This window comes from Rhinopithecus roxellana, chromosome 1, assembly GCF_007565055.1.
Source record: "Rhinopithecus roxellana isolate Shanxi Qingling chromosome 1, ASM756505v1, whole genome shotgun sequence".
Classification (NCBI taxonomy): domain Eukaryota; kingdom Metazoa; phylum Chordata; class Mammalia; order Primates; family Cercopithecidae; genus Rhinopithecus; species Rhinopithecus roxellana.
In genome coordinates, this window is record NC_044549.1 from 18,483,905 (window position 1) to 18,504,542 (window position 20,638).

A 20,638-nucleotide genomic window follows, 5' to 3' on the forward strand; every position below is an offset into this window, starting at 1 on the left:
GGCTTTAAGCTATTTTGTCAAAGATGCAATTTGTCTTAGTGTAAGCATGGCATTATTTGTATTTAACAATCACTTAAGTGCTTTGCTGTGTCACCGAGTGGAGATCAGAGTATTGTTAGACATATTATTAGTTAAAACCATAATTTGTTAATTAAATCCTACTGACTCCCACCCATTTTTATCCCAAGAAAAACTTCCTGAACGAAGTACCCTCTGGGTAGGCATTGGGGCCTGGTTTGATCACAGAACAAGTGGGGGACAAATATACTGATTCAATAATACGTTGGGAAGACAAATTATCATTTCGACCTTTTAGCTGGAAAAAACAGTTTGCTTTATTACTCTCTTTGGGCTCTTTGGTAAGTGGGTCTTCAATGGAGATTCTCTTAAAATAAAGCTAGAATTGGGAACTTTACTTGTCTTATTCTAGTCTATTATCTTAGATTTTCTCTATTTTCTCAGACTAGGCTCACAGAGAAGCAGGAAAAATTTACCAACGAGTAAAAAAGAATTAATCTTGAGGGATAGACTGAGATGAACACGATTGATGGAAACCGGGCTGACTGAACTTTAAGGGGTTAAATTCTGCCAGAACAAATGCGAGTGAGTGCCTTGGCTCTATTACAGTTAGTAGGGGCTGGAGGGCTTCTGGGTGGCAGTGTGGGGAGGCAGGGAGGCTCAACAGCCTCCAGCAGGTGCTGAGAGGACTTGGGGCTTACAGGTATGCAATCCACTCATGCTACTTCTCCTCCATCTCCCGAAAGCCAGAGGGGAGATTACTCCAAGGTTCCCCTCTGCTGTGGACATTTCATTTTTATCTCATTTCCTTGTACACATTGTTTAGTGAACAAATGCCGTATCACTTCCTTGATGCCTACCCCAGGGGCAGCTCGCCTTCAAACGAAAACAAAACACCTGGGGTGAATGGGCCTCTTAGTATCTCCTGTACTACCTGCTAGGGTATGAAGAAACAAGAAAAAGCCATACCACTGTACTTAGACTTAAAGTAAGTCTTAAGGACCCTTTGGTTCCCAGATTTCAGTGGCATCTGTGTAACGACTGCAAACTATGTTTCAGCACTGACAAGCTCGAAATCATACTTTTTGATCAGGGCCGTTTTTGAAAGAGTTCGCAGGGAAGTACGTAGCGTGGAGTGTGAAAAGTGTGAAGCACAACGCGGTTAGGAAAAGTCACACCACAGAAAGCCAGCGGAACGCGCCGGGAAGTGGTGACCGCCTGACAGGTACCCCTGCTCCCTCCCGTCGCCCGGTGCTGGGCTAACGCGATTTCGCCCTCAGGGCTGGAGCTGTCTCTGCGGTTGCTGCTTCTTAGCTCCCAGGAAGTTCGGGGCGCCCCGGTACTGCAGTTTGCCAAGTGTTTTCACAAACCTTAGTTCCTAAACCTGTTTCAAAAGTCTGGAGAAAACTGTTTCTGTGCTCTCACTGTAGGATAGAAAACACAACGGTCACAGAAAGTAATTGAAGGCAAAGCTCAACAGGCTGCAGCCTGAACTCTTTTGAGCGGGAAGCTCGAGCCTAGCGTCGCTCGCTGGGCGACACCCCTCAGGCTCTCAGGCCGGCGCCTTCTGGGGACCCTGTCGCGCTCCGGCGGTGGCGGCTGCGCCCGGCTCAGGGCGGTGCCGCGGCCGCTGGCTCCTCCTGGGGGTGGGGCGGGCCGCGCCGGGCGAGGGCGGGAGGAGGAGCAGCCGCAGCGGCTTGAGGAGCTGCAGCGCGAGGAGCGCGTCGCGTCCGCGTTTCTCCCGCCCGGGAGAAACTGAGCCGCGCTGGCAGCTCGCGTCGAGTCGATCTGCCCTCGCCGCATCCCGCGGCGCCCGGTCGGGCTCCGGGCACCAGGCACCACCTAGGCCGTTCCCTGCAGACGGCCCCGGGCCAGCGGCCCCCTCGGGAAATGTCCAGCGGCCGGAGAAAGGGCAGCGCCCCCTGGCACAGCTTCTCCCGGTTCTTCGCTCCCCGAAGTCCTTCCCGGGACAAGGAAGAGGAAGAGGAGGAGAGGCCGGGGACAAGCCAGCCTCCAGCTCCAGGCCGGTCCGCTGCCAGGTGGGAGTCGCGGAGGAGGTCGCGGGGGGTCCCTGCGCGTACTCGCTAGACGAAGGCTCCCGGCCTGACCGCCGGCAGCTGGCCGCTCTTGGGCCAGGCTGCAGTTCGCTCGCCACTTTCTGTTCTTCTTCCTCCATTGCTAAAGTTTCCTCCTCCTTGCCCCGTTCCGGTGCCGCACCACTCGCCTCTCCTCTGCAGGTTAAATCGGGCAGAAGTTCTTGCCCCGCGGCCGGACGCATATCCCCCCATCCCCGCCTGGCTCCGCGCTCTTCCTTTCCCACCTTCCCCTGCCGGAACGTGATTGGGTTTCTGTTCCACACACGCTCTACTCTCCAAGTTCTGTGGCAAAAGCGATTGCCCCGGCGTCCCGCCTGTAGTAATGGGAAACACTTGTGAGCTGAGCGGAGCCCTCAGCCAGGGGAATTGAGGGCGCGATCCCAGCACCACTTGTGTGGGAGGAGATCGGGGCAAAAGTGGAAAAGGTAAAGCTTTGGGGCGTCACCCCCTCAGCTACGATGGTATTTTGCCATCTTATTTAAATTTTCTCAAAATGATTTTTAAAAGGAATTGTGATAATGCGTTCCCAAGACTTTCACCAAAATGGACTGAACATGTAAACGACGCCACCCTTTATTTCTCATCTCTCGTAGAAACAGCTGCCTCAAGTTCCCAAACAGATTCTGGAAATCAAGTTTCCAGCTGTCTTGGTTTCAGTAATCAAAGGGTACCCTTTCTCTGTAATATTTTAATCTTTCCTTCACTTTCCTATGTTCAAAAATCAAAAATTTTTAGACATGCCTCATTTAAATGCTTATTTCTGAGTCTTTTCATCCCCCTGAAGAAAGAGGGGTTAAGTAAAATGCAGCTCGCTTTCTTAAACTTATGAGAAGATTACACTATCTCCTCCCGAGAGATTGCACTAGAATGACCATTGTCATTGGAAGGACACACTCCAGAAAGCCATATTTACTTAGGACTCAAGATTTCCTGGTGGGCTTAAAAAAAAAAAAAAATGGATAGGAAACAGAACTGAGAGTGAGCCAGTTCCATTAGTATTCAGATTTTGTGATGTGATTTTGGTCGTTTTTGTGTTCCTCAGTTTACCCGCTTGTGAAACATTTTCATTATGACCGTCTGTTAATCACATGCCACATATTTCCAAGAAAGCTCCTACGATAATTGAGTGGTTAATCTCCTGGGACGTTTCAGCTATTATTGCTCTGACTGTTGAGAATTTAAAATTCAAAGTTACACAGTGGTTAAAAATAGTTTTGAAGTCTGACAGATCTCATCCAGGGTGTCAGCTAGTTCTGCGGGTGTGGGCAGGCAGCCTGTGGTGCCTGCCACCGCCGTAACAACACTAACAGTCTTGGATAATATGAACGCAGCCTGCAAGGAAATCCCAAGTAGGCTCAGCAAAGTTGGGGACTTGAAAGTCAGTGTTAGAAAGGAATAAGCAGGTCAATTTCAGGGTCATGTCAGTAATGGCCTGAAATCCTACTGGCCTCTCCGCCCCATTTTGGCTTTTTAAGGCACTTCTCAATTCTAATTTCTTTACTGACTGGAGCTGACCACTCCAGCAGCTAGTTCCTTGTTCACCTACCACTTCTCTATTCTCATCATCTCCAGATTGGCAAAACTGTGGCTTTTCAACAATGAAGATTTTAATTGTGCTTATATCAATGCTAATTTTGTTCTCATCTCTTTTGGAACTTGCCAGGTGTTAGGGGGATAGCAGATGACCCCTTGTGTGGGTGTTTTACTGTTTTCAATGAGCTTACATCTTTCATTTCAAGGGCATAAACAAACACAAAGCCTTTATTGAAAATTTAATAAAACAAATGGAACTGCTTTGTAGTAATTAATGTCCCAGTAACACAACACCCTGATGTTAACAAGATTGGAAACAGAATTGCAATTTGTCACTATGATCTTATTTCAAAATGGAAGGGTGTTTTGGCTATTTCTCTTTGTGGGCATAAAAACTTGTGTCATTATGAGAGCTGGATATACCTTCTGTAGAGGTGATTTTAGATGAAGAGGAGTCAGTGCAACAGACAAACGGGGTTGGTGTGGTAGGGACATAAAGAGTAAGATAAAGGATTCTTTCTTTAGGAGCTATAAGAAGCTGGGAAGACCACTTGAAAACATTAATATGAATCCCTATCATATGTCTGGCACTTTACAAAGTACTTTCAATAATATTATTAAACATGACCCTTGACCAAACCTATATTATCAATATCCCCATTTTACTGTAAAAAACAGGGTTAAGGAAACTTACTGAAAGTTATGTAACTACTTTTCAGTCAGTGAACATGGTATCAGATGTGCCTACAATTCTGAACATGTAATAAAGGTTATTGTCTGCATCCTGGCTTTTTGATGTACTTGAAAGGAAATGCACTCTCTAAAACCTGTGTTTTGAAGTCTCCTTTTTGCATCCCCAGTGTTGATTTGCATGAATTTTTTAATGTAACATGTACAAATATAAAACAAAACATAAGTTCCTTAAGAACAGAATTCCTTAACAGTTTCTTAAGTACAAAATTAAAAAATAAACTAAAACATAATTATGAGACCCGTAAAAGTAGAATTTACAACATCCTGAAACTGTTTTTTTGGTTACTCACAAAATGCATACTGGGACAATCACCAGGTCTTTGGGGAGTTGCCATGCCTTGATACAGGTCTTCCAATATTTTACTGTTTGAACCATAGGAAAATCTTTGTTTTTATGGTGTGCTGTGAGTTATATGGGCTTCAGTTGGTGAGAACACTTCATTATGTTTTCTTTGTTGCTGTTCTGATCTCATTAATCTTTCACAATTAAAGAAGGCCTATTAGCATCAACACTATTGTATATCCCAACTTAGGCGTGAGCGCTCAAATTGCTTGATAGTACTCATATTAGGTGGTTGACCATTTCCAGGAAATGCTTGTATTAATTTATTTTAGATGATATAAAAAGGAAAACTGCAATTGAAGTTTTCATAGGAAACTCCCAAACTCCCAGAGTTCTGTGGATCCTAGTTTGAGAATCACTGCTGCAGTGTTAAGCCCAGTTTATAAGTATACAAGGAATGGACTCATTAGAAGTGATAGGGGAGACCAGGAAGTGCTTCCTGGTAGGGATGATTTTAACTGGGTCTTCAAGGAATTGGTGATGTTTCTATACAGAGAGAACTTAGAAAGAGAAGAGGGAACAGGTATTCCAGACTGAGCAAAGGCCTGCAAGGGGTTTGTGATCTGTTAGGGGCTATATACGTTAATTGGACAGAGTGAAAGGAGCAGTAAGAAAGTTAGGTTGGAACTGGGTCATAAAGGTCTCTAGACAAAGTGTTTGGCTCTAGATTTAAGGCTCAGAGAATTTTTGCAAAAGCCTGTTACACAGATATTGCAAACTTGGAGGAATTCCTGCTTTATTTTATCTGCTTAGAGAAAATGATTGCTCAACTTTGTTTCTTGGCTGTATCATGCATGATGGACCTGTTTAAAATGAGTTCTGTGCAATGTTTGTAACTGTGAAGAGAGATGGTAAGGTGAGAACAGTATTTATCAAGGGCTGACTGTGCACTTACTCCTGGGCTGGGCACTTTTGCTTGCAACATATCATGTAAATCTCACACTCAGCGTGAAAGGTTGGTCCACTTATTACCATCTGACAATTGAAGAAACTGAGTTTGGGAGAGCACTCAGGGATGGATGCTATGGGCGTTTTGAATGGAACAATTCTTTGAACTGGACCCTTTTGTCCTTTGTAAGATGTTTGGTATCCATGATTCCACATACTAATTGCCAGTAGCATCCTCTGGTTATTGGGTAACTGAAAACTCCTCCACCCAGGTGGGTGGGAGGGAGAGTGGTACCACTCCCAGTGGAGAGTGATTTACCCTAAATCATGAGAGGAGGTGAGAGGTGACATTTGAACTTAGTTCTCTCTAATGGACTCCAAAGTTCTGGTTCCTTTTTTGACACCATCCTGTCCACCACCCTTCTGAACTCTGCTCCTTCAAAACATATTTGAATATGTGAGGCAATTGGATTGTTCCTTACTTACTTTGTTCTAGAATGGGTGACACTGTGGCCCATTTCAGATATATTCCTTTTGGCTGTTACTTTGACCAAATACAGTGTCATTGATGAAAAGAAGGTGAAACAGGATTACTAGGCCCAAGGTCAGGGGCTGTGTCTTCATCTTTGTGTGCCCTTCATCTTTGTGAACCCATCTCTTGGGTTCGTTAAGGTGTCTACCAGGTGACTAATTTGGGAATTCTATTTTTTGCTGTGAACATTCCTTGGAAATGGACTCAATTGTATGTTCTGAATGTGTTAAAGTTGCAAGGATACCACAAATTGACCTGCAGTAAGTTTATGTAATCAGAACTTCTAGCTTTATTGACAGTTATAACCTTTTTAGATTTTTTTCCTCATCACAGTGGAAAATATGTAAAAAGGGTAATAGCAAGTTTTGTGAAGTAAGAGAAAATATTCCCTCAAGACAAAATATTTTCTATCCAAAGTTCTGATGAAATATACCAGAACCCAGATATAAGAAATATTAGTTACCAATTATTAAACAAAATAATAGCAACAAACCGTAGGTGGTTGTAAAATTAAGGAAAATAATCCAGGCTATATGCTGAAAAGAGGGAGTCAGTGTGAAGTAAAAGTTAAGAAGATAATACTTACTTTGAGTCTGTTCAATCCATAAGTTAAAGTGGCTGCTTTGTGTCCCACATGGCGCAAAGCAATGTGGATATAAAAATAAATGAATGACCAAATATGCCTTCCTAGAATTCACAGATTAATGGAGGAGATAAAAGTGTACATCTCTGTTCTTAATATGAACTCAGTATAAATCAAACACATCTTTGGAGTGTGTGACTTGTTTCGTTCAGAGCATACTTAATGTTTCATGAATGTCATACGTTGTATGAGAACTTTAATTGGGCTTTCAAAATACGTTCTCACATTATTAACTTTTCTCCAAGCATGGTTTGGTTAGCTTCCTTTGCCAAGCCAGCATAGTGAGGGAAACATGATAGTAACTGCACCATCAAGGTGAATGGAAATGCTGCCCCTTAGTTCCTCTTGCTCTCCTCCTTGACCCTGCAAGCTTTGCAAGTCCTAGACAGAGGCAGAAAAATGCATCCTTTCAGGAATCAACATTCCAGATAAGTGGCAGTGCTTACACAAAATGACTTGATGTTGTTAGAGAACAAATCAAAGTTTTTCAACTAGTAATAAGTCATTCTTAGTGTTTATTTGGCAGTTGTACGTGGCCAAGTAATGGTACAACTCCATCCAGCAGGACTTCCCTGAATGTTTTACTCCCAGGAGTTTCTAATTGGAAGTATGCTAAAGCACTGAAACAACTGCTTAACCAAGTGTGTGTTTGTTTTCTTTTTTCCTAATCAATTAATGATGACAAAACCAAACTACCCTTTATTAAGGCCCTACTCAGATCCAAGCCCTGAGCTTGGAACTTTAAAAATATCAAATCACTTAATCCTCAGAGCAAATGTATGAGAGAGGTATCTTTACTGCCTTTTACAGATATATAATTTAAGGTTTCAAGAGGTTCAGTAGGTAATCAAAAGTCTCACAATATTGGTAGTAGAGTCAAGAGTCAAATTTTCCTTCCTGAATTCAAAGCCTACACAGCATTATGTGACAGCTTCCTCCGCTTAACTTGGGAAGACTCGTAAAAGAAGGCTGCCTTTAGAAAATGGTTTGGAATGGAAATAAAAGACAATGGCATGCAGCTGGACATCTGCCCAGATGGACTGGGTCAGGGCTATGGACAATCAAGAATTATACTCCTGACAGTTGGGAGAGGAAAATAAATGTATACATTTATGCAGATTATAGATTTATATTTAAATACAAAAAAAGGGTCAGTCTCCTTCAAAAGAGAGTTTCAAATGGAAACTATAGCAAGATACCATATTCTACCTATTTGATAAGCCACACTCCAGTTTGATGTGGGAAAGCTGGAACTCTCATACACTACTAGTGGGAGGGTAAATTGATATACCACTTTGGAGAGAAATTTGACAGGACCTATCAATATTGCAGATTCACATACTCAGCATTTCTTCTCTGGGAATTCCACTGAACACGTACAGTTTGCAAACAGGCCAAAAGTTGCCTATAGAAGTTAGTCATTGCGGCATTGTTTTAATAGCAAAAGATGAAAAATAGAGTAGAATGCCATCAGTTGTGGACTAATTGATAAATCATAGTACATCCATATAGTGAAATATGATGCAGCTACCTAAAAGAATAGGAAAGCTTTGTTATGTACTGTTAAGGAAATATCTCCAAGATACATTAAGAAAAAAAAAAAAAAAAGGCCAGGCACGGTGGCTTATGCCTGTAATCCCAGCACTTTGGGAGGTAGAGGCGGGTGGATCACTTGATGTCAGGCATTCGAGATCAGCCTGAACAACATGGTGAAATCCCGTCTCTACTAAAATACAAAATAATTAGCCAGGTGTGGTGATGCTTGCCTGTAATCCCAGCTACTCCAGAGGCTGAGGCAGGAGAATTGCTTGAACCTGGGAGGCGGAGGTTGCAGTGAGCCAAGATCACATCATTGCGCTCCAGTCTGGGCAACAAGAGTCAAACTCCATCTCAAAAAAAAAAAAAAAAAAAAACCTACAACGAATTGTGTATAGTATGCCCCATTTGTATATACAAAAAAAGGGGATATGAAATCTGTTACTAGTGTTGTGTAACTTATTTTGGCGGTATGGGGAACTGAGTGAAGGGATGAGAGGCAGGAGAAAGACTATCTTATGCCTTTGTACACTTAAAAATTATGTGAATTACCTATTTCATAAAGTAAGAAAAAGACTGGATTAAAATCTGGTGAATATCTGTGGTTAAAAGAAGGGGAAAAAAAGAGAATTTATGATCCTGAGTTGGCAAAAATCCTCCAAAGAGAGAATGCGCTACATGAACTTATTCAAGTGAGAAAAATTTCAGTTAAGGATATAAATAAATAGAAGTAGTTCTTGTAATGCAGAGTAATTTGATATTTTGACACTTTGTACAAGTAGGAGTGAGGCTTTTCTATATTTTTACTTTCTAATGTGAAACTGGGTAGAGTTGACACAGCCACAAATGTATCAACATAACTCATTTTTACGTGGTCACCTGTCATCCACCTTGACCTCTCCAGTATGACCCAGGACAGGTTATTAACCTCAGAGTCTTTCGTGATAAATCAAGGGAGTTGATTTTCATCTGTAAGGTCTCTCTCAGCTTTAGCATACCAGCCAAAACTCCATGGGCTATTAGGTGTGTACAAAATGGATATGCCTTACAATTAGAAAGATTTATTTTTTTTTGGAAAAGTCACATATGAAAATGCTTTAGTTAATCTTCCATGTGATCCTAACATTTTGGTCATTTGATTTGAAAGCTTCACCTATGTTTAAAACGAATTAATTTAGTGTCGCTATGTGAAGCACCAGTCTAGGTCCTGGGAATCCAGCAGTTAACAAGGTGCAGCATTGTCTTTGCTTTAAAGCACTGATGCAGTTTTGTGGGGAAGGCAGACATTCACAAATCTTTCTTTTCACTTGAAGTAAGTACCAAGGTAACATGTAGGGGACTGTAGGAGCATTTAACAAATGCGAGCCCATCCTTGAGGCTCTCAGAAGAAACTTTTAATCTCATTTAAGCTATTTCTTCTGGAACATGTGTCTAAGTAATGTCTTTCTGTTCTTGATTTATAAACTTTGGACAATATATATTGACTTCTGGTTATGGTAGATGAGCACTTAGCTATTTTATACCCTTCCACATCTCATTACTTATCCAGCCAAAATAATCATTATAATTGGAAGATTAAATAAACCTGTAGATTTCTATGAATATGTAGCTGTTGTTTTCTGCTAAGCCAAGTGCTGCACTATGGTTACTTTCTTTGTGTGATATTTTGTTTTTCATGGAGTAAATTACCTTGTTTTTCATTTTCTTATTGCTGCTACTGTGTTTTTTCTACATCATTAAATCACATCTACCAGTTTACCCCATGCCTTCCAAGACCTTTCTCTTGGTCTCTGTGTCTTCCTGTAATTTGTATCACCTAGTGGTTCCCAAGCTTCCTGCATTGATCTCTACTACTCAAGCCCTATGTGAGAGCACCTATTTTTGGACCTCATGTATTCCTCTTTCTTGGTTAACTCCCCCTTTTGTTGGCATATATCTAACAAGAAAGGGTGCATCTTAGATAATCTTTTTTTTAGTCTTTGCACTTCTGAAAATACCTTTTTCTACTCTAGTAAATCATAGTTTGGGTATAAATTTATAGACTCAAAATTACTTGCACTCAGATTTCTGAAGACATTTCTCTATTAGCTTTCTCTTTAATTCTGGATTGTTGAGAAATCTGAGGCTAGTATAATTTCTGGACCTATTTTTGTGATTCATTTTTTCTCTGCAAATTTTGAAATCTTTTTCAATGTAGACTCTACACATGCACAGTAATGAACCTTGCACAGTGCCTTTTTAATTTATTTTGCTGGACAGTTGGCAGGCTCTTTCTCTTGAGAGGCTTATATCTTTCGATTTAGAATGGAGAGTTTGGCTCAAGCTTCCTGTGTGTGGTCTGTGCTTTCTATACTTTTATTCTTGGTATTCCAGAGTCTGGAGGCTTCTCTTTTTAAAAATTGCTAGGCTCCTGCCAAATGTTATAATTTGGAGATGTGAGTTCACTAAGAAATCAACTGACAAGAGGAAGATTAATAGGAGAAATGACATAGAAATTTATTAGCATGCAGGGCGAAAAAAATCACAGAGTGACTACCAAATATCCCAGTAAGGTACAGGTGCTTATATACCCCACCTCTTAGGAGAGAGGAAAGTGGATGATTTTAGGGGAGTAGTAAATGATTTTTACAGGAACTCAGTGAGCTTGAAGAACATAACAAAGGCCTGGGAGAAAGTCTGTTGGGCCCACGGAACAGACAGTGGTTTATGACAAAAGTCTGTTGAGATATTATGACTTCAGTCTTTCTTCTTGTGACGTGAGTTCAGTTAATGAAAACTAGGGAAGGGCCTAGAGGTAATTGTTTTCTTCTTTGATGGGTCCAAACTTTAAGCATATAAGAGAACTTCAGAGAACAGAACTTCATTCTGTGCTTTGGGAGAGACAGAGGAGCAAAGACAACAGACGAAGGTGGGGTTCAGAGAGACCTTGAGGCTGCTCAGTTCAGTATGTCAAAGTGCTGTATTTTGGGATATGGGATTCTGAGTTTTCATCTATTCTTTTTTGTAAAATAATTATTGATACATAATTATTGTACTGTTTATGAAGTGAGTATATGTGATATTTTGTTACATTCATGCAATGTGTAATGATCAAATCAGGGTTTTTAGGATATCACTTCAGCTTAGCACTTCACTGTTAGTGCAGGAGGGAGATTAGCGTTAACAATAGTATATTATAAAATAGCTAGAAGATAAGATTTGAAATGCTACCAACACAAAGAAATGATAAAAGTTTTATTTATTCTAAATTATATTTCTGCCTGTTTTTCTTTCCTTCGAAAATCTCATCTGTCCTGAATGCTGTTATTCTTCATCTGTTTTTTTTTTTTTTTTTTAACCTGGTAGCTTATTTCCTCTTATTAATTGCTTTACCATCATTTCCATGGGACAGAGTTAAACGTGCTCACCTATACTGTTTTGCCAGAAATAGCTAGAAAATCTCTGCAATTATCATTGTTGCCAAACTTTTTAATTCTTTGAGTATAAATTGAACTCCATAACCTAACATCTCAATGATGGCTATGAGGAAATAATTGCTTGCTCATGGATAGGAAGAATCAATATTGTGAAAATGGCCATACTGACCAAAGTAATTTATAGATTCAATGCTATCCCCATCAAGCTACCACTGACTTTCTTCACAGAATTAGAAAAAAACTACTTTAAATTTCACATAGAACCCCCCCTCCCCCCCAAAAAAAGAGCCCATATAGCCAAGACAATCCTAAGCAAAAAGAACAAAGCTAGAGGCATCATGCTACCTGACTTCAAACTATTACAAGGCTACAGTAACCAAAACAGCATGGTACTGGCACCAAAACAGATATATAGACCAATGGAACAGAACAGAGACCTCATAAATAATACCACACATCTACAACTGTCTGATCGTTCACAAACCTGACAAAAAACAAGCAATGGAGAAAGGATTCCCTATTTAATAAATGGTTTTGGGAAAACTGGCTAGCCATATGCAGAAAACTGAAATTGGATGCCTTCCTTACACTGTATACAAAAATTAACTCAAGATGGATTAAAGACTTAAATGTAAGACCTAAAACCATAAAAACCCTAGAAGAAAAGCTAAGCAATACCATTCAGGACATGGGCATGGACAAAGACTTCGTGACTAAAACACCAAAAGCAATGGCAACAAAAGCCAAAATAGACAAATAGGATCTAATTAAACTAAAAAGCTTCTGCACAGCAAAAGAAACTATCATCAGAGTGAACAGGCAGTCTACAGAATTAGAGAAAATTTTTAGTCTATCCATCTGACAAAGGGCTAATATCCAGAATCTACAAAGAACTTAAACAAATTTACAAGAAAAAAACAACCCCATCAAAAAGTGGGCAAAGGATATGAAGAGACACTTCTCAAAAGAAGACATTTATGCAGCCAATGAACATATGAAAAAAGCCCATCATCACTGGTCATTAGAGAAATGCAAATCAAAACCACAATGAGATACCTTCTCACATGTTATAATGGCGATCATTAAAACATCAGGAAACAAGAGATACTGGAGAAGATGTGGAGAAATAGGAATGCTTTTACAATCTTGTTGGGAGTGTAAATTATAAATTAGCTTAACCGTTGTGGAAGACAGTGTGGTGATTCCTCAAGGGACTAGAACCAGAGATACCATTTGACCCAGCAATCCCATTACTGGGTATATACCCAAAAGATTATAAATCATACTACTATAAAGACACATGCACATGTATGTTTATTGCAGCACTGTACACAATAGCAAAGACTTGGAACCAACCCAAATGCCCATCAATGATAGACTGGATAAAGAAAATGTGGCACATATACACCATGGAATACTATGCAGCCATAGAAAAGATAAGTTTTTGTCCTTTGCAGGGACATGAATGAAGCTGGAAACCATCATTCTCAGCAAACTATCACAAGAACAGAAAACCAAACACCACATGTTCTTACTCATAAGTGGGAGTTGAACAATGGGAACACATGGATACAGGGAGGGGAACATCACACACCAGGGCCTGTTGGTGGGTTGTCAGGAGGTGTCTAGGGGAGGGATAGCATTAGGAGAAATACCTAATGTGGATGACGAGTTGATGGGTGCAGCAAACCACCATGGCATGTGTATACCTATGTAACAAACCTACAGATTCTGGCCATGTATCCCAAAACTTAAAAGTATAATAATAATAAAATTGCTAAAAAATTACAAAACAGAGGTTTTCTGCTGTCATAGTCTGTGTTGTGTGCTATAAAGGAATACCTGAGGCTGAGTAGTTTGTAAAGAAAAGGGATTTATTTAGCTCACGATTCTGATGGCTAGAATGTTAAGATTGGGCATCTGCATCTGATGAGGGTGTCAAGCTGCTCCCAGTAGTGGTGGAAGATACAGGAATCACTTGGGAAGAAAGGAAACAAGGGGTCAGGAGGTGCCAGGTTCTTTTTAACAGCCAGTTTTGGTGGAACTAACAGAGTGAAAAATCACTCACCACCACTCCAGGGAAGGCATTAATCTATTCCTGAGGAATTCACCTCCATGACCCAAACACCTCCCACTGGGCCCCACTGCCAACACTGGGGGTTGAATTTCAACATGAGCTTTGGAGGGGACAAACATCCAAACCATAGCACTTGCATACTTCTAAAATCAGATATGCTTTTAAGTGCTAATTTCAAGTAAGGTGTTGGCACAAAAATATAACCCATTGTAATAGGCAGAATTCCAAGATGGACCCTAGCATAGTTACAGAAAACAGTTGAAGAAAAATATTTTATATGCTATTTATGACAAACAGTACAAATGGCAATGTCAGAAGTGACGTGAAAATGGTATTTGGGTGGTCTCACGAATATTTGTTTTATGTAATTTTTAGAAGATATGCTAGAAACTTTTATCTTTCATATTAAAGTTTATACAAAAGTGGTTGCTACCTCAGTGGCAGATCATAAATTTCTTGTAACTACCATGCTTCTTGTGACAAAGAATGAAATATTTTGAATTTGATGTTTTAATAACTGGGGACAGATTAGGTGAGATGTAAACTCTCTTGCCTTTTATTGTCTTGTCAAAGCACAAAGGTGCATTCACAGGCTGGAAGGATGGCATTGTGCTTTTTATCAGTAAAAATTGAAAATGTGAATGGTAATAATGGTGTTTCATTGTTCTAAGTAGGCAGATAAATTTTTGGTAATGTTGCATATATTATGATACAAAGGAATTAACATTAGGTAATATTTGCAGTATTTGTATTTTGTTATTTAATTGCTTGCATTTTTTGCACTGACTTGTTTTTGCTTTCTTTTTCATCAACTATGCTACTTTTTTTTTCTCTTTTTGATAGTAATATTTGCTTTTACAAAATAGGTATAAAATTATAAGAGGATCAAAAAGCAAAAGCAGACTCATAACCCTACCCACTCAGAAACATATATCATTCTTTCAAATGATTCCCTATGGGTTTGTCTAAATACGTCTTCATGTCTAAATATTTTTATAAAAGTAAAAGTTCTTCAAGAGTTTGGAACTTGAATTTTTTCACTTAACCATAGTGCTGTAACATTTCTGACAATAATACATTTATTTATATGTTGTAAAAATAATTTAAAATTGAATTATTAGAACAACTTAGTTGTGTCATCACTTTTCAGAATCTTGTTTGCATATCTAAATGTGTCTCTACTTACATAGGGTTGTATTCTAATGGGGAGGGAAGAAAATATCTAGATTAATATATAATATGCTTTGAAGTAAAAATAAAATGGGGAGGGATAGGGGCATAATGAAAGTGGTGAGTCCAGGTAGGGTGGTCATGAAAAGTGTCTGTATTGGGTAGCATTTAAGCAAAGACCCAAGTGATATCCGGGAGTGGGGCATGAACAAGTCTGAGGAAAGAACTTTCTGGGCAGAAGGAACATTCAGTTAGAAGGTCCTGGAGCACAATCATGTGGCACAGATGCCAGTGTGGACAGAGACACAGAATTAGAGGAGGAGTGGGTGTTAGTGACATGGGGAAGAGAGCCAGGGGCCAATGAGGTAGGACTTGTTAGTTCATAGTAAGGAGTTGAAATGATGAGTTTACTTTTGGAAAGTATCACTGGGCATGTGTTTATATGTTTTTGTAAATGTGTTTTTATATTCACATATATATTATCAGTTTATCTGTGTCTGGAAGAATTTACAGAGGAGGAAGGATTTCAGTTGGAGGGGAAGTCAGCCAAGGTCAGATTCTGGGGAGCTTTGCGAGGGCACAATCTCGGGTCTCCAGTTCCCTGTCCTCAGAACAATTTGTTGAATGATATGTGAATGAATGCTCTGTTTTAGAAAGCAGCTAAAATACTGTCGTGAGTTCACATCACAGCAAGAGATTCAGGGTATTGAATCTTGCAGGGGTGAGTCAAACATTCAGAATCTGAAGGTTATGAGGTGGATGGAGAACTTGGGGAGGATGGAGCAATCACTCACAACACACGTATGGTAGACAGCTCAGGCACATTTCAGACGTACTGAGATTCTCACTCTTCAGCCTGTGATTTAACTGTAATTATGGGTCTTATTTTGGGGGGATGAGTTGGGGGTCAGGAAATAAGGCAGCCTCAAGGTAGATACATAAATTATAGGAGAGGACCGACATTATAGAGAAAAGGAGTGTCAGAAGTCTCAGATTGTGAAGCAACAGAGCCTCATAATCATGCCTACCTTTCCCCTCTCCTCCTGATTTTTCTCTAGAATTTTGAAATCATTCAACTGCCAGATGTTTGGGCTAAAATACATGCTGTTTGAGTGCCTTAAAATTGCAGCTTTTAGTTACCTTTTAATTTGAAGCCCAGAAATAGTGCCATAACCACCTGTTGTATATTCTATTAATAGCCATTAAAAAAATACAAGTACCACTCTACTGCTGGCACACACCATTTGTGAATGGACAGTTTTCCAGATGGTGGTTTGCAAATCATTGCTGTGGAACTCTATCTTTTTTCCCATATCTTTGGACCTGCTGGATGGTGCTCCAGGCCGGTGCACAAACGTCAATTTAATCCATAATGTATCTGCAGTATAGCTTTGAACAAAGAAAATTATAGAACTTGTCACGTGAGACTATGTTTCTAAGAAAAATATCCCAAGGGTAATGTAGATCCCATGGCTTGAGCAGACCCTTTGGGAGAGTGTGAGGATGAAGTCCTTGCTGTATTTAAGGACTCAAAAGAGGGCCAAGAGGTGGAATCTGAGGGAATAGAGGGCAGGCCCAGAGCGAGCCTCAGTCATTTTGAAATAAGGAACAGTAGACATTTCCGCCTCTTTGTTATAGTGCCCTCATGCTAGTTTTGATCTAAGTTGGTTTCTTGGCCGTAGTCTTTCTCATCTTTTACCAGAAAAGCCTCAAGTTTAGTCTACCTGTTTTTTTCCCACCCGTTATTCTGTTGTAGAACATAGCAATGTGGGATTTTAGATCTGACAGAGATCTCATATCAGCTGGTCTGAACCTTTTTAATTTACGTGGTTGTAAAATCAGATCCAAAAACGTTCATTTTGACAAGTGCATTTTGTCCTCAAGGTGCTGTCTCTGAAACAGACAAAAGTTCATTCTGAGTTGTTGCAAAGCATTTTACTACTTACGACAGCGGGAGAGGAAGTGGATGGGTAAAGATCTCGTCTTGTTCTGCATTATTTTTCATTTAGTCCAAGGGAAAGTCTCACCTGGAAGACTGGGGTATTATTTGATCACATTTTAAGGGAAGGATAGGTTCTGACTACTTTTAGGACTTCATCACAGGAGTTGGTCAGGTGGGCTGTGTGGTGGGAAGGAACATACTAGGAAGGAAAGGCCTAATGAAGCTGAGGTAGAAGGAGAGGTGCTGCTGAGTGGACCAGGCTTTTGGAACCAGCAGTTCTACGGTAGTGGAGGAAGATAAAATGATGGGGAGATTTGCCCTGATTCTTTTTCCCTGTTCTCAACAGTATTGCTGATTCTTCTACTCTATACCACACCTCATGTAGTAGAAGTGAAAATCTCAAGTGGGAGGATATTTTCAGGCAGCATCAGTTTTGAGTGGGGTTGGAAACAAAGGAGAGAAGGTAAATCGGCCCTGGAAGTGGAGAAATGTCCCTGTGGACAGAGGGTTGGGGTGTGCTGTTTAGATGTAAGAGCATTCCCAAATTAGGGACTACCTTATGTTAAGTGACCTCATATTTGGGGTGCTCTGAATTGCTGCCAATGATGGCATTAGCACCAAAGATCGCTTCCTCTCTCAAAAGGGCAAGAATTCATAGACTCTGGCATCCATAGAGAAGTAGACAAGCCTCCAGAAGACGCTTATGGAAGCTGTATTCAGGTCTTTACCATTTCCAGATTTTTCTGATGCAGTCACGGTTATGTGTGAGAGAAAGGCATAGGAGGAGGAGGTGCCCAACAGGTGCTTACAGGAGGGGAGGAAAGCTTTACTCTCCCTTACATCCTCCACTGAGTGTACCCTTTGTTTCTGTGCATCTGTCCTGTGGCCATCCAAGAAGGTGTTTTCTTACCGCATGAGAAATTGACTCTGAGAGAAGCCCGGAAGCTTCCCTTGTGCTCCAGTCTGTGGTATAGGCTGAAAGAGGGGTATTTTTTCCTTCCAGGTCCCACCCTATACTTTGAGTGCTATATATGCTCATTAGGGCAACACTGCTTTTCTGGATGGAGGAGCTTTGCTGAACAGCAGTGTTGGAAAATGGGTAGTGTTTTCTAAATAATTGTTACCTAATCTTTAGCCACACTTAACATATTTAAATAATAAGTGGAGATCCTCCTGGTCAGATTTTTCTCTTCCCTCTACATCTATCAGTTGTTGATGTCAGCTAAAGATAGAGAGGCTCTCAGACCATTGTTTATCAAGAATGGGGTCAGAGGGCCACCTGCATTAGAACAACCTGGGGTAAAGGGTGATTTGTAGCTCAAAATGTAGATTCCTGGCCCCGTTCCAATTGGATTCCTTGACAATCAGGCCTAGAAATCTGTTTGAGAAACATAGATACCCCAGGTGATTCCGATGAATACAGACATGAGTTCTGAAAGAATGAGGGCAAGGACTTGTCTGGTTTGTACATTGTGCAACCCCCAGCACCAAGAATGGTGCCTGACACATACATGTGTGCACTACTAGTTTGTTGAGTGGGTGAGTTCTTCCACCCAGTTTTCCGCTGCTTGTCTGCTATTGGTTAGGGAATCTTGTTATTATTTAATTTTAAGAAAATAATATATCTTCAGTGACAGGTTAGGAGTTCTCCTTTATGTAAATTATTTGAAATTTAGAAGGTTAAAGTGATCCTTTTTTTGCATTGCCGTTGAAAAATATTTTATTTCTGGTGCAGAGTCACATAAAGGCTAAATAACTATATGTTGGATTCATTTTCAGGCATGGTCCAAATAAAGTTACTTGAAAGATGAGGAGCTTTTATGTTACATTGACCTTCATATTTAAGCTATTTTGAAAGATTAATTCTTAAAGTGCTGTTAGCTAGGATGAGACTATTTAGAAATGTAAGGTGGTTTTATTTGTGCCTATGTGTGATTTTGAATTCTGCTCTTCACCCCCTGCCATGAATAAAATGTCTGCTTTCTAAAAATATTCCTAATTGAAATACCCTGGGTCCCAAAGGGGGTTAAATTGTGAGCAAACAATAGGAATGGATTGTGGTCTCTCATGAAGTTTGAGGTGAACATGTTTCTCTCTCCTTAGTATTTATTTTTTAAGAGACTGAAAATATCACCCCAAGCCTTTTGAGCCCTTTTTATTTTATTTTATTTTATTTTATATTTGTACTAAGCTGACATCTGAGTGTTCACTGTTTTTGAGTATATTTAGCTACTGTGTTCTCATTTTTTGTGTGTTTTGTTTTATTTTTAAATCAACTGAAAATGACCTTGTTCTTGCTGAGTGATTTTTTTCCCACCAGCCCCACTCCCTACTTAATGGTTTTAGAGAAGTATGTTGTAGGATAGGAATGGCTGGCATATTCTTTCAAGAGACTTATATGCTACCTCCTTGAGAAAAAAAGACTGATGTTATAATTATATTGTTTCCAATGTAACAGTGTTTTCTGATGAAGGTAAGCAGGCACAAATGGAAATATGGTTATAGATTTTTTTTTTTTTTTTTTTTTTTTTTGAGACAGGGTCTCACTCTATCACCCAGGTGGAGTACAGTGTCGTCCTGAATAGCTGGGACTACAAACGCGCACCACCATGCCCAGCTTTTCTTTTTTTTTTTTTTTTTTTTTTTTTTTTTGTCAAGACAAGGTTGCCATGTTGCCCAGGCTGGTCTCGAACTCCTCATCTTAAGCCATCTGCCTGCCTCAGCCTCCCAAAGTATGGGGATTATAGGCCACACCGCACCTGGCCTGGTTATAGGTTATTTTTAAAAGTCATCTAACAAATACTATTTGAGTGCCTTCGTGGTGCCGGGTGGGATGCCAGGCTCTGGGATACAGACATGAATGATACATCTTCTGAATTAATAAGTTTATATTCTCATTGGGAAGATGGACAACTAGCTGTTAATGATAAAGAGTGGCAAATATGTGGGAGGTATTGCTGCATGCAGTGAGAGCACAAAAAATACAAGTAAAACCAGAACTAAGCTGTAAAGGATTTAGAGTTGATTAGGGTGGGGAAGAATGTTGCAAGCAGCAGATTAAAGTGATTTGTAGGTGTGTAAACTTTGGTATATTCTAGTAATGTCAAGTGGTTATGGGTAACATTTATATCAGGAGGTAGGGCATGAATAATGTTATCTATGCTAAGAATGTTTCATGTAGCAAAGTGTTGAAATTTTAATAAAAGCAATGATTTTTATCAGTCAACCAAAATTTTAAAATATGTTGTTTGCTTTAAAACTCAACACATTTTAAAATTTTGGTTTAGTAATAAGAATCATGCAACTTAAAGGATATAAGGGAGAATTTTAAGAAATATCAAGTAATATTTCTTTTGGTGATTTTAACTTAAATTCTTCCGTTGTTTGCTCAATACTTACATGCTGATTTACTGCTGTATTTTTCTGGAATTTGTATGTGTGTCTATATTTTGTACTTGGAAGTGATTACTGGTACTTGAAAAGACTGAGTTCTGCCATAATCTCATGAACTTAGCTGCATTTTCTGGAGAGCTTTTATATTAGAAAAGAAACCTTCACTGTTTTCATTTACAGTCTTAGGCAGTAGGTTTATAGAAAATCCTGTAAACACACCAAATGAAGCAGAATTTCAGGAATCCTGAAGCATGAACTAGGAGACTAAAATTAGATGTTGTATGTTTAGATAGTTTTT

At 39.9% G+C, this 20,638-nt stretch overlaps 1 protein-coding gene across 1 annotated transcript in view; it reads left to right on the forward strand.

The window, feature by feature from the left end:
* The first annotated feature begins 1,712 nt into the window (after window positions 1-1,712).
* The window catches only part of CRYBG3 (crystallin beta-gamma domain containing 3), a 127,728-nt gene continuing 108,802 nt past the window's right edge, over window positions 1,713-20,638 (forward strand). Inside the window, exon 1 of the mRNA XM_010358778.2 lies at window positions 1,713-2,057. Coding sequence (XP_010357080.2) covers window positions 1,909-2,057 — 149 coding nt within the window. The 5' untranslated portion in view covers window positions 1,713-1,908. The remainder of the gene's footprint in view (window positions 2,058-20,638) is intronic.